Below are 14,848 nucleotides of genomic sequence, written 5' to 3' on the forward strand. Positions count from 1 at the left end.
GCGGGATCGGGCAGTGTTTCGTTCTGCTGTGCATGGGGTCGCTATGAGTCGGAAACGACTCGACGGCACTTAACAACAACAACAAATATCAATAACTTTCAGGCTTCTGGGAGTGCCTTTCAGTTATTTATTCTTTTATTTGTCATTTTTGTGAACGTTTACAGAGCAAATTGGTTTTCCATTCAACAGTTCATATACATTTTTTTTTGTGACATTGATTGCAATCCTCACAATGTAATAGCATTCTTCCTGCTTCCATTTCCGTTCATCCTTCTTTCTGTCCCTTCCTGTCTTCTAAGCTTTATCTCTTGGCAAATGCTGCCCTTTTGATCAGCTGTGGTTGATTGTTCTAAGGAGTTCATAACTCCCTTACGTAATTGTTCACCTTACAAGACTATCTTTTGTTGACTGAAAGTTGAGCCATGAGGGTGAGTTCAATTACAGGCTTGAAGGGTCCCATAGTCTGGGAGCTTCTACCAGTCTCTATCAGACCAGTAAGCCTGTTTTGTTTTTGTTTTATAATTTTGAGTTTCATTCCACATTCTTCTCCCATTCTTTCTGGGACCTTCTATTGTGATCCCTTTCAGAATGGTAGGTAGTGGTAGCTGCTCCATCTAGTTACCTCTCAGTTTTTACATACTAAATTTCATTAACAAATTCCATATATGTCCTTTATAATTTAAAAGTTTTAACTATGGTCACTTTCTGCCTTTTTCCCCCATATCTAATATTTCCATATACTGTTCCACTGGCACAGTGGTTAAGGCATTTGGCTGCTAATCAGAAGGTCATCAACTTGAACCCACTAGTCACTCCGTGGGACCTAGGTGAGGCAGTCTGCTTCAGTAAAGATTTACTCAAAAAGAAGGAAAAAATAAAAAATATCTGTGTCGTTACAGAACTTCTAGATGGTAGGGAAGTCAAGACAACTACAAGATAAAATAGACTGTTCTAAACTTGGGAAGAAAACTATTAAGTCACAGGGTAACCTCAAAGAAAAATGATAAACCTTCACATCAAAATAAAAAAGAGGACCAGCATAAATATTCAGCAAATACTAAAACAGTAGCAATGAAGGAAGTGATAACATGATTCATAAACAAAATGAGCTCAGCATAGAAAATTATATGGAGCAAAGAAATTGGCGCAGTGAAAAAGCACATGACAAAAATGACAGCAACAAATTCGTATTTGCTGATAATTACATATCTGACAAGGGACTTACCTCTAAGATTGATGGAAAACTCCAACGCCTCAACACCAAAGGAATTAACAATCCAATTAAAAAATGGGCAGAAGACATGAATAGACACTTCACCAAGGAGGATATTCGGGTGGTCAGCTTTGCTCACAATCATTGGCCATCAGAGAGATGTAAATCAAAACAACAATGAGATACACCATTTCACCCCAGCACTGATGGCAAGGTTCAATGAGACAGAAAATAACAAATGCTGGTGGGAATGTGGAGAGATTGGAACTCTCATACACTGCTTGTGTGTGTGACTGAAGTGACACAACCACTGTGGAAAGCAATATGGCGATTTCTTAGAAAGTTGGATTGGGAGATACCATTTGACCCAGCAATCCCATTATTAGCTATGTATCCTAGAGAGGTGAGAGCCAGGATAGGAACAGATACATGCACGCTCATGTTCATCACAGCACTATTTTTAGTAGCAAAAAGATGGAAACAGCCTATGTGCCCATCAGCGGAAGAGTGGATGACCAAACTATGGTACATACACATACTGGAATGCTATGCAGCACTAAAGAATTATGTAGAGGCTGCAAAACACCACATAATATGGATGAACTTGGAGGACATTATGCTGAGTGAAATAAGCCAATCACAGAAGGACAAATATAGTATTAGTTCGTTGTTGTGGAGGGTCAAGGAAAGGTTTATATATGGAGGGAAACTTTCTTTGTTGGTTGTCAGGGGTGGGAGGGAAGGGGAGGGAACACTGCAAAAAAAAAAAACGCATTGACCCCTGTCACTTTAGTTTGGTGTATTTCGCTGTACATAAATTATATTTCCATAAAATGCATTTAAAAAAAAAAAAGGATTGACTGCCTTGAAAATCCCATAGGGCAGTTCTACTCTGTCCTATAGAATCATTATGAGTTGGAATCTACTCAGTGGCAGTCGGTTTGGGGTTTAGGATGCTCCACTACATCATGATCCCTGTTTTTGTATCTCTTTGACTTTAGAAGCCCTGCACATCCAGATGCCTACATAAATATGTTCCTTAGACATACAGAGGAGAGTCTTAGAGCTAAGCCTGCCTTTGATTATTCAACCCCAGAACCAAAATAAAGGAGTAGACATTGTCTGAAAGGTTATTTTTCCATGTATTGTTTAGGGTTGCATAGTATTCATCATAAGGGAGACTTGATCTAATCACATCATCTGTAGAATTAGATAGTGAAGTCATATTGCCAGTTTTTTTCTCCCATAGAAATGGTTATGTTTGTATATCATCTTGTTTTAAAAGTTAAATAAAATGAATTTCTACCAAATATAAGTTTCTTTTTTAAGAACTGGCTTGACAGTTAATATGTATATATTTATATTGCTGTTGTATTTTTCCCTTTGTAAACTTTATGTATTTTTTTCAATCAGCTATTCCCCCGAAGGTGTACATGGTTATATGTAATGAACAATTGCTTACTATCAATATCTGGTAAGTCTTCTAGTTTTAAAATACCTTACAGTTGTACATGTTTATATTACTAGCTTTTATGAGACATTTATTTTTCTCTACAGGTAAAGCATCTCAGCTCTATTCTCATAATTTACCAGGCCTTTTTGATTATGCAAGACAAATGCAAAAGTTGCCTGTTGCTATTCCAGCACACAAACTCCCTGACAGAATACTGCCCAGGTAGCTGTATGTTTAATTGCCTTTTCATCCTTAAATAATATGTTAGATAATTCATTCTAACAGATACCATGCTACAGAAAGTGAAAGAGCACTCAGTTTGGGTTAATAGAAATCATGTGTGATGAAAAGAAATAGTACATTTGCTTATTTAGCACATTCTTCTAAATTTACTTTATGCTTTTCAGTTTTGTCAAATATACTTTGAATTTTTAACTGTTTTTCTACAAGGTTTAAACTAATAATTTTTTTAGAATTTATTAGTAATTTTACATCACATGTAGTGATTTCTTTTTGGCATATTTATGTTACCATTGTTTAAAATGACTTTTTCCTCAACATTAGTCTCTAAAATTAGAAATTATAACCAAAAAAAAAAACCAAACTCACTGCCATCAAGTCAATTCTGACTTATAGTGACCCCCATTGGATTTCCAAGGCTGTAAATATTTATGGAAGTAGATTGCCTTATCTTTTTCCAGCAGAGTAGCTAGTGAGTTTGAACCACTAATCTTTTGGTTAGCAGCCAAATGCCTTACCCACTGTGACACCAGAACTGCTTAGAAATTTTAAAGGATTTATTAAATAAAATTTTTATATTAGGAATTACTTACTTACAAATTAAAGGTTTGTGCATTTGTACTTCAGGAATTGTGTGCCTACCTATGTATCAAACCAAAAACTCATTGCAATTGAGTCAATTCCAACTCATAGTGACCCCCATTGGGTTTTCAAGACTCTAAATCTTTATGGAAGTAGATTCCCCCATGTTCCTTCCATGGAGTGGCTGGTGGGTTTGAACCACTGACCACTGGTTAGCATCCAAATGCCTTATCCACTGCATCACCAGAGTTCTTTTGCCTACCTGTAAAACCACAAAAACCAAACTCACTGCCATCAAGTCGATTCCAACTTATAGCAGCCCTCTTTGGGTTTCCGAGGAGGTAAATCTTTACAGAAGTAGATTGCCCAGTCTTCCTTCCATGGAGTGGCTAGTGGGTTTGAACTGCCAGCCTTCTGGTTAGCAGTCAAATGCCTTAGGCACTATGCCACCAAAGCCTTTTGCCTATTAGAGTCCTATAGGTCCTATATATTGCCTACCTATGTTGTTGTTGTTATGTGCCATCAATTCAGCCCCGACTCCTAGCAACCCCTCCTTGGGTTTCTGAGGTGGTATCACTACGGAAGTAGATTGCCCAGCCTTCCTTCCGAGGAGTGGCTGGTGTGTTTGAACTGCCAGCCTTCTGGGTAGCAGTCAAGTGCCTTAGGTACTATGCTACCAGAGCTCCTAGTGTACCCTAAAATAATTCTACATTAAATACATTGACAGTGTTGATTAACTTAGGATTCCAGTTAATTTGGTGCTGGTAAAATAAATTTTATTGCTTTTTTGTAAAATCATGATTAAAATTAAGGCAATTATCTTGATCACTATAGAAAATTAATTAAATTTTTATAACATTTCATTGTGTACTGTAACTCTATTAATAGTTTCACTATTGTTGACTCTTAGCCATACTTAATAGTGTATTTTTCTTGTCTGTGTGGTCATCTTACTATGGCCTTTCAGAGTCTGGCAAACATCTAATCCTCTGGATTTTAACTGATTCAGTAATGTAAATCCTAAATTAGCTTTGGGATTATCAAGGGACAAGTTTATGAGTGTACACTAGGAACATAAATTTGTTGCCACTGGAAATCTATCAGGAGCTTACTAAAAAGGCCCTTTCATTCAAAGTTTGGTTAAGGGAGTGTGGAATGTTTGTTTAAGCTGCGTGAAATTCCAACATACATGGAAGGGATATTCTCATAGTTATAAATTTAATTCATGAATTGAAATAGGATATTCAAGATGACCACTGCAGTCATCACTGTAGTTGCTCAGCATCTGAGTAATTTCTGTATTGTTAGGTACTATAGTATTAAGACAGGAGCTCTGGTAGCATAGTGCCAAGGCCCTTGACTGCTAACCAGAAAGCTGGCGGTTCAAACCCACCAGCCACTCCTCGGAAGAAAGGTTGGGCAATCCTACTTCCGTAGTGATACTGCCTCGGAAACCCAAGGAGGGGTCGCTATGAGTTGGGGCCAACTCGACAGCAAATAACAACAACAACAACAACATAGTATTAAGAAGATTCTAATTCACACAGATACTAAAAAACCAAACACCAAACTGGTTGTCATCAAGTGGTTTCTGACACATAGTCATCCTATAGAACAGAGTAGAACTGCCCAAATGGTTTACAAGACTCCAAATCCTTGAAAATTCAAAATACTTTTCATTTAAACTGGATCAAAAGCATAAATGCAGAAATAGGAGAATTCTGTTTCAAACTTGAATGACTGTGAGCACTGAAGTCGGACAAACCAAGACACCAGCTTAGAGTTCTTTCTCCCTAAATTGCTAACTCTGACCCTGAGCAGATTATTAAATCTGAGCTTTAAGTTTCTGTGCTATGACCTACTTCATAGTATTCTTGGGGAGACTAAATGATTTAAACATATAAAATGCCTAATATGCATAGTAAGGATTCAGGAGATGCTGGTTATAATTGTTACAGGTTTTTAGACATATGAAAGTCAGGATACGAAACATACTAATGAAAAATTACAAAACATGGTCTTACATGCTTGGTTATTACTCAGCTGCCAGTTGTACAGTGACAAGAACATTGATCAAGAAGATTCTTCAGAGCTTGCTTAGAACTGTATTAAGCATAACACATGTGCTATACAGTGTTTATGTTCCCAGAGAAGCAGAACTTTCTTTTAAAAAAATTAAAAAGATCAACAGTGTAGAGCAATGATACCTACTCTTTGCCACATTCACACATTTAAAAGACACCTAAGATATGTGTGCAGAAATGTTGAAGAAATTTAAGGTTTGCACAACAGTACAAGCAGTCTCCATTATATTAACTTTCATTTTAAAAGACACTTGAGTGTATATTTTTTAACACTAGTTTAAAAAAAAATAGTTTACAGTAGATTTTTAAATATAAATTTCAATCATATGCTTATAAAACTCATATGACCCCTTTACAGATAATCTCTCAAGTAATAAAATAAAAATCCAAATTTAAAAAGTTCTTAAAATTATTTTAGTGGTGCTAAAAGGGCAAGGAGGCCACATCTTTGAACCTCCTCTAACCCTACAAGAGGAAGACAGAATCACTGTCAATAGCTCAAGGCCCATTACTGTGAGGCCAGACATGCTGCCTCCCTCCAGCCCTTTCACCAACTGTTCCTCCCAAAGCACCCACCACCTCTCCTGGGTTCGATAATTTGCTGCAGTGGCCACACAGAACTCACAGATTACAGGGTTTATTAGGGAAGCACCAGGCTACAATTCAAGTTCAGGAAAAATGCTCAGTCTCTCTCCCAGCCCACCGTCTCTCTCCTAACAGTCTCTCACAGTCTCTCTCCCAACAGTGAGTGTCCCTCAGTGTCTCACTCAGCAATGTGTGTCTCTTGCATCTCTTTCCCAGCAACGTGTGTCTCTTTCAGCAGCACATCTTCCTCAACCAGCAGTCAGAGCTAGAGTTCTGCCTCTAGGAGGTCTCTTTTTGAGCCCGGCAGAGTGTCCAAACCAACCAATCATAACATCAGAATTCTAAACACCTGAGAGAGAGGGTGGGACCCTCCCACACAACATTGTTTAGTGCCACTCCCAACAGAAATACCCCAGGTGGACAATTTTAGCAATCAGGAGCTCCTCAGTTGCTCATGGCAAACTCCACCTTGGAGTTTACAAAGACTTACGGGTAGAAAAGCCACACTAAGTAATTTACTACACCACAAGTGGTAAGACAACTCTTTACAAAGCTTAAATTTATTACATGGGTTTAAAATATCTAACCAGTTTATCTTTTCTTCTTCTCAGTGATATCTTTTGGTAAACTAAAGTTGTGAAGGTAGTCAACAAATTCATTCCACAACTTGAATTCCACATTGCCACAACCTGGCACCTGTGTGCCAGGCACAGTTTGAGGTTCTAGGTTTGCATCAGTTGGAAAAAAAAAAAGATCAATTAAAGTTTAATCTTTTTGTGTGTGATTTGCTCTTTTTGCCTGCATTTAAGAAATCAAAAGGTCATATTGTTCTAAAAACCAAACCAGACTCACTGCCGTCGAATCAGTTTTGACTCATGACCCACCCTTGGGTTTCCAAGGTGGTATCTCTACGGAAATAGATTGCCCAGTCTTCCTTCTGAGGAGTGACTGGTGGGTTTGAACTGCCAGGCTTCTGATTAGCGGTCACATGCCTTAGGCACTATTACCAGAGCTCAAACATACTGTTCTATATTCTAAATATTTTATAGATTTGCTTTTTCATATTTAAATCCTTAATCCATTTGGAATTGATTGAAGGAGGAGAAGTTAAAGTTGGAATTTATTATTTGATAACTGATTTGGCCAGCAGCTATTTTGGAACAACCCATCTTTTTCCCACTGATTATCAATAATACCTCTACCTTATGCTAAGTTTGCCTCATACATATTCATTTTTCTTTATATTTTAGGAAATTTGCTGTATCGGCAAAGATCCCTGAAACCAAGTGGTGTCAGAAGTGTTGTGTTGGTAAGTGAACTGTCCAGTCACAGGTAGCCCTCCTACTTTAAACAGTGGATGATCTAGTATAGAATTACCCCAACACATACTGTCACTAAGTTTATTTTTCCCCTTTGTCATTCTGTTCCCACGTAGACTAAGCATAATATATACACCTAACATATAGCAAGTGTTTGGTAAATAATTTGGTAATGAAATTAATAGAAAGAGTGGAATAGCTCTTTATTATAGCACTTTACAACACCCTTTTCTCTAAGGGGCCTATTACTTATCATTCACCACTCTACTTAGTAGTGGCTTGTAAGATTGCATTTATTCATTCATATGTATTTTTATGCCTTTAATATGTGAAACCTTATGTTCTGTGATGGAGGGTTATAGTCTTCCATTCATATACCATTCATCCCCTACCCCCATTACAACTTGTTGTTAGCTGCCATCAAGTCAGCACCCAACTCATGGTGACCCTGTACACAATGGGATTGGACTGTTGTGATCGATGGGTTTTCACTGCATGATTTTTGGAAGTAGTTTGCCAGGCCTTTCTTCCTAGTCTGTCTTAGTCTAGAAGATCCACTGAAATCTGTTCACATCACAGCAACACATAAGCCTCCACTGGCAGACAGGTGATGACTGCACATGAGGTGCATTGGCTGGTAATCAAACCCAGGTCAAAGAAGGTGACAACTGGTTCTACTACTGAACCACCACTACTCTCCCATAACAGCTAGTCATTTTATTTACATATAGCAAAAACAAAAGAAAAAATTGTTTCCTTCCCTTAAATTGCTAATATTATAAAAGGAGGAGAATAAAGGAACAGTAGACATCACTATACCACAAGGTATGATATGGAAAAGACTCCAGAAGAAGGTCTCATTTGGGCTAGACCTCAAAAGAAAGAAGTTTGACTATGATTGGTTGAAGAGGCCATTTCAAATAGAGGAAATGATGTAACAAACATAGATGCCAAAAATAATAAAGTTTACATAATACATGCTGACTATTCCATTTTAGCTGGAATACAGGGTATAAGAGGGGAGAATGGGAGAAGATTAGTGTAAACAGTTAAATTGGAGATAGATTGTGAGAGATCCTGTGTGAACATTCTAAGGAAAATGAACTTTATTCACTATATGTAAGGAAGGTCCTGAGATACAGTAGTAGCATTGAAAATAGAAAAGAAGAATTATCTGGGTGTAAAAAGAAAATTAGAGATGACTTTGAGGACATGAACCCAAAAGACTGCAGAATGACACTATTATTACTAGGAAGGAGAGGGGCAGCTGGTTTGGGGCAAAGGAGAATGACAGATTTGGGTTTGATGTGATGACTTGAGCCCCCATTGAGCATACTGATCTTGACTATACATGGGGCAAAAACAAGCAGAGTTTTCCATTTCCTATACAGGCTTTTGTGTCTCTTTTGGCTGGGTGATTTTGCTGGTCACCTTTTGTCTGCCATTTAAATATTTCAGATCCGTGTTGTTAGGGATTTTACTTCTGTTATCCTTTTTACATTTAAAAGTTTTTATCTTTATTTCAAATATACTTCTTATTTAAATTTAATGAGAAGGAAAATCCAAAGTATCCAGCAATTTAGTTTTATTATTTCTAAAGTGGTATTTTGAAATTTGATTCTTCTCTGGTGTTTTCTGGTGGCCTTAGGAGTTTAACATAGATAGGAGAAGTATACAAGTGTTTTAATTTTAGAACCAAAGTAATATTATTTCTGAGCATTACCACCAAAAGCACCCTGAACCACCTCTCTATTATATAGTGCTGTACCTGGCCCACTGTATCCTATAATTTGATTACTTCTTCCCAAATCTTCTTCACCCTTTCTCCAGGATCTTGCCGTCTCAGCTAATGTCCCTGCTATCATGTTATTGTAGTGTGCCATCAAGTCAATTTTGACTCATAGCATCCCTGTATGACAGAGTAGAACTGTCCCATAGGCTGAAATCTTTACAGGAGCAGATTGCCAGGTCTTTTCCTGCAAAGCCGCTAGTGGGTTCTAATGGAAGACCTTTGGATTAGCATCGCTTAACCATAAAGCCCTCCTCACCCCATCACAACCAGCAGTTTCATTTGTGCATACAAACCAAAAAGCCTGAAAATAATTAGCGAGTTTCCTGCTATGACCTGAAACAGTATTTCTTTTTCACCATGTAAAATTGAACTGGCAGTCAACTTTTGTTTTTTTGTTTTGTTTGTTTGCTTTTCGAGCATACAGTTATTATTGTAAGAACTTTGTATAAGAGAAATCATATATACTTTTTGCCTTGACAGTGAGAAATCCTTACACGGGCCATAAGTACCTATGCGGGGCACTTCACACTAGCATTGTGCTATTAGAGTGGGTTGAACCAATGCAGAAATTTATGTTAATTAAGGTAAGCCTGAAAGGTAACCTATGTCATTCTTAGTACAAAAGCTGTAATCTTTTCTATTCTTTCAGTCAGAATTGCATTCCAAAAACCTTTTTTTTTTCCATTAATTCTCAAGTCATTGATTTTGGATTAGTGACAGGGTGGTGGAAATCCTTCCAATTGCAGACATTCAATTGCACTAATAAAAGTTTGAAAGAAAGTAGAGAAACAGTGCAGGGGTGTGGCAATAGGGAGCTGACAGTCAGGATTAAGAGATACTAAAAGGTCAGCAAAATGTTGTTTTGATATATTCTTTGATTGACCTTCATCACAGCAGAGAAATGCCCTACAGGTTAGAGTTTGATTTGTTTTGGCTGTATGCCTGCCCATTTCTTTTCCCACACCTTCCCATGGATAGTTTATCTTTTTTGGAAAAACAAAATATTTTATTGAGTATTTGGTGAGTTTACTCAGTATATTAAGTTCCCATTTGGCATTTCCTGCACAAATTGTCAGATTACATTAGTTTGATTTATCACAGGGGTCAGCATTCTCCTTGTTTTCTGTTTTCCATTTCTAGGACTCTGGCTTCCCAGCGTCTCTTATCTTCTCATCTTTGCTTTTGACCTTTCTTTTGGTCTCATACAGATTTTTTTAAGTTAGGGTACTGATCTTATAGGTAATAGCCTTTGTTTTGTGTGTCACTCTGCTATTTTGCTAAATGGTGATCTCAGGGCAAAGGTTGGTTCTGTGTTTAAAGGGTATCTCAGGGTGATAGTCTCAGGGCATCCTCCGTTCTCTAATGTTCCAGTTTGACTGGCCTCTTTTTTTCCCCCAGGAATTTGAGTTCTCTACATTTTTCTCCCATTCTGTCTGGAACCATTTATTGTGACTCTAGTGAGAAGGATCAGTGGTGATAGCCAGGCACCACCTAAGTCTTCTGGTCTTAGGGTAGATGAGGTTGTGGCTCATTTAGACTTGTTTCTTCTCTGAACTTCTTATTGTTTTGCTTCTGGCAAGTAGAGAACTGTAGTTTTGTATTAGATGGCTGCTTGCCAGCTTTTAAGACCCTGACACTACTCATTTACTAGGATGTAGATCATTGTTTTTCTGAACTATGTTATGCCGGTAGACTGAGTTGTCCCATGAGATGATGGTCCTAAGCTTTCAAACCCAGAAAACCAAATTTGGAAGGTCTTTGGTTGTAGCTGAAGAATATCCATATTTGTGTCTTCAGTGAATACGTATGTCTGAACCTGCATATTTGTATTTGCATGTACCTGTAGATAATTCTGTAGGAACCCTGGTGGTGCAGTGATTAAGTGCCTGACTGCTAACAAGCAGGTTAGTGGTTTGAACTCACCAGCCTCTCCACTGGGGGAAGATATGGCAGTCTGCTTCCATAAAGATTTACAGCCTTGGAAACCCTATGGGACAGTTTTACTCTGTCCTACAAGGTTGCTATGAGTTAGAATCACTCGACAGCAGTGAGTTTGAGTTTGGGTTTTATAGATACTTTTATCTCTTCTCACCATGTACACACACCTGTACCTACCCATATACCAGTATACCTGTGCCCATCTGTTCTGGTTATCTCTGTGACACGCTAACAGAAGATACCGCTAATGGGTGGCTTTAACAAACAGGAGTTTATTCTCTTAGTTTTGAAGGCTAGAAGTCCAGACTGAGTTCAAAATCCTGGCTCTAGAGGTTGGGTGAAAGCCTCTCGACCTTGGGCTTCAGCTCTGCCTCTTGCTCCCAGCCCACTGAAGCTGGAGGCATCTCTTCACTCAGGCAGCTGCCGTCTACTGAGGCTGACAAACCCAAGGTTGACAGGTAACAAGGCACAGTCCCAATATTACCAAGCTACACGGCAGGCCATTGATTCAAGTCCATTAAGAGTCCCAAGATCAGCAGATAACAGTGGCAGGCTGCTGAACATCTCAGCTACATGCAGGGTTCAAGTTTCCCCAAAACTGGAGACCTTTGTCAAAGTTGCTTCTTATATACTGAAAGCAGCCCACATCCCAAAAGCAGCTACTCAGCTACACCACTAGATTCCACTATGAAGTTAATTACCAATCTCAACATGAGGAATAACTATATCCAGCTGCCCAGCCACTCAAAACCCAGCCAAGTTGGCCCAGCCAAGTTATGTTGACACATAATCTTCAAACATTTATTTTTACTTTGGTTGTGCTGTGCTCACTACATCCATATTTAGTGCCACTTTTCCCATCATCAAAAATGACAAGCCCTTCCTATCTAAAGCACACTTTCCTCCCCCCCTCTTCTCTCCCTAGTAACCACCAATGAACATAGGTCTCTATATGTATCCTCATTTTTTATATATATATATAAAAGAGGGATCATATAACATTTGTCCTCGGATGCTTAATTTAGTTCACTTAACATTGTGCCCTTCAAGTCTATCCATGTTATGTTTCACAGACTCATCATTGTTCTTTAAGGTGGCTTAGTATTCCATTGTATGTATGTACCACAATTTGCTTGTCTATTTATCTGTTGATGGACGCTTCAGTTGTTTCCAATTTATATTGTGAATCAAACAGCAATGAACATAGATGTGCATATGTCTATCCATGTCATTATTTTTAGGTCTCTAGGATATATAACTAGGAGTAGGATTGCTGGATCATAGAGTAGTTCTATTTCTAGTTTTTAAGAAGGTGCCATTCCATTTTCCATAGTGGTTTTATCAGTTTATATTCCATTGGATAAGGGTTCCAATATCCTAACATTTTTACCACATTTATTGTTATTTGTTGTTGTTTTTTATCAGTGCCATTTTAGCTGGAGTAAGATGATATCTTATTGTAGTTTTGATTTGCAACTCTCTGATGACTAATGATTTTGAGCATCTTTTCCTATAATTGTTGGCTATTTGAATGTCTTCTTGGATGAAGGTTCTTTTCAGGTCCTTTGTCCAGGCTGTGATTGAGTTGTTTGTCTTTTTGCTGTTGAGTTGTTGTGATTTTCTGTAGATTTTAGACATTCAGCTCTTATCAGGTAAGTCACTTCTGAAGAAATTTTCCCAATCTATAGGTTATCTATTTATTTACTCTTTTTAATAAGTCTTTTGATGAGCATATGTTTTTTATTTTTATGAGCTCCCATTTGTCTATTTGTCTTCTCCTGTTTATGCATTCATTGTTGTTTGTTATCTTATTTTTACAAGATTAGGTCTCATAGTTTCCTCCCAGGAATTTTATGGTTTTAGATTTAACATTTAGCTCTTTGATCCATTTTGACTTAGTTTTTATGCATGGTATGAAGGATGGGTCCTGTTTCATTTTTCTGCAGGTAGAGATACAGTTCTGCCAGCACCATTTATTAAAGAAACTGTTCCTGCCCCACGAAATGGATTTTGACAAACCCTTGTCAAAAGTCACTACCTATAGATGTTGTTGTTGTTGTTGTTGTTGTTGTTATGTGCCATCGAGTCTGACCTGACTCATAGCAACCCCTCCTTGGGTTTCCGAGGCAGTATCACTATGGAAGTAGATTGCCCAACCTTCCCTAGGTTTAATTCTGAGTTCTCAATTCTATTCCATTGGTCTATGTATTAGAGGAATTTTTAAAAGCTATTTTCTCTACTGTTTATATGGATTTAAATAGTCTTATTTCATGGAGATTTATGTCTCAGTAGAAATTGGAATCATAATATAATTAGAGTGGAACTCTTCCTAAATTGTAAAATAGAGATACAAAATTAGGATGTTTAAAGTATTGGTTTCTTGTTATTTAAAATTTTTTAAGTGACTAAAGTACGAGTCTTGGAAGGAAGATTAGGCAATCTACTTCCATAATGATACTGCCTTGGAAACCCAAGGAGGGGTTGCTATGATTCGGATCCGAATCAACGGCATTGAGTTTGGTTTTATTTTTTTAAGGTATGAGTGCCAAAGGCACTTGACTGCTAACAGGCGGGTGGTTCAAAACCACCAGCCACTCCTTGAAAGAAGATTGGGCAATCTACTTCCATAGTGATACTGCATCGGAAACCCAAGGAGTCTTTGGAAGTGCCTCTGGGTGAACTTGAACCTCCAGCTTTTCAGTTAACAACCAAGAACATCAACCATTTGCACTACCCAGGAAGTCTTCATACCGATTAATTGTAGTTACAAAAAAAAACAAACCTCACTTCCATCAAGTCGATTCAACTCAGAGCAGCGACCCCACCTTGGGTTTCCAAAGTGGTGTCTCTACGGAAGTAGATTGCCCAGTCTTCCTTCCGAGGAGTGGCTGGTGGGTTTGAACCGCCAGCCTTCTGGTTAAAAGCCAAAGATATATAAAAAAAAAGTTTTAAAAATTTTATACCTGTTGAGATAGTATTTCCACAAATAAATTGACTGAAACAAAAATTCTTTAAACCAAAAGCTGAGGGAAAAGTAGCCTTATAAGTTATTTAAAGCAGAATTACGGAATACAGCTCACTTGTGGCAAAAATTGTTTTGTTCTCAGCTCTTTGTTCTTTCCTATTTGACAAAAGCATACCTTATCCTACATGGAGTGTAAAGTCCACACAGTTTGAGTTTTCTGTAGCTCCTTCCTTCCCTATATTCTTCCTTAATCCTTAGTCCATTAAGTTTGTCTTTCCTATTCCTTCCATTCTTAATCTCTTATCAGAATATAAAAGTTTCATCATAGCAGTTACTTATATACACTGATAGGCTGATTAAACCTTGTTGTTGTTGTTATGTGCTGTTGAGTCAGACCTGACTCATAGCGACCCCATCTTGGGTTTCTGAGGCAGTATCACCACGGAAGTAGATTGCCCAACACAGCTACATGCAGGGTCCAAGCGTGCTATAAACTAGAGACCATACCCAAAGGCATCTCCTTATATACAGGAAGAAGACCACATACCCAAAGGCAGCTACCCAGCTGCTTGTGGTAGATCCCACTATGGAGTTGATTGCCAGTACCCTCATGAGGATTAACTACCACCAGCTGCCCAGCCACTCAACCAGGCCCAGCCAAGTTGACACACAAACCA

The 14,848-nt window shown here is 38.1% G+C and overlaps 1 protein-coding gene across 1 annotated transcript in view; it reads left to right on the forward strand.

Moving 5' to 3' along the window:
• MAP4K3 (mitogen-activated protein kinase kinase kinase kinase 3) overlaps positions 1-14,848 on the forward strand; it is a 353,947-nt gene that overhangs the window by 321,726 nt on the left and 17,373 nt on the right. The window contains exons 25-28 of the mRNA XM_007945046.2: positions 2,627-2,687; positions 2,771-2,888; positions 7,408-7,466; positions 9,749-9,852. Of these exons, the coding sequence (XP_007943237.1) occupies positions 2,627-2,687; positions 2,771-2,888; positions 7,408-7,466; positions 9,749-9,852 (342 nt within the window). The remainder of the gene's footprint in view (positions 1-2,626; positions 2,688-2,770; positions 2,889-7,407; positions 7,467-9,748; positions 9,853-14,848) is intronic.

The sequence above is a fragment of the Orycteropus afer genome, unplaced genomic scaffold (genome assembly GCF_000298275.1).
Source record: "Orycteropus afer afer isolate SDZICR_OR568_19922 unplaced genomic scaffold, OryAfe1.0 scaffold00131, whole genome shotgun sequence".
Classification (NCBI taxonomy): Eukaryota; Metazoa; Chordata; class Mammalia; order Tubulidentata; family Orycteropodidae; genus Orycteropus; species Orycteropus afer.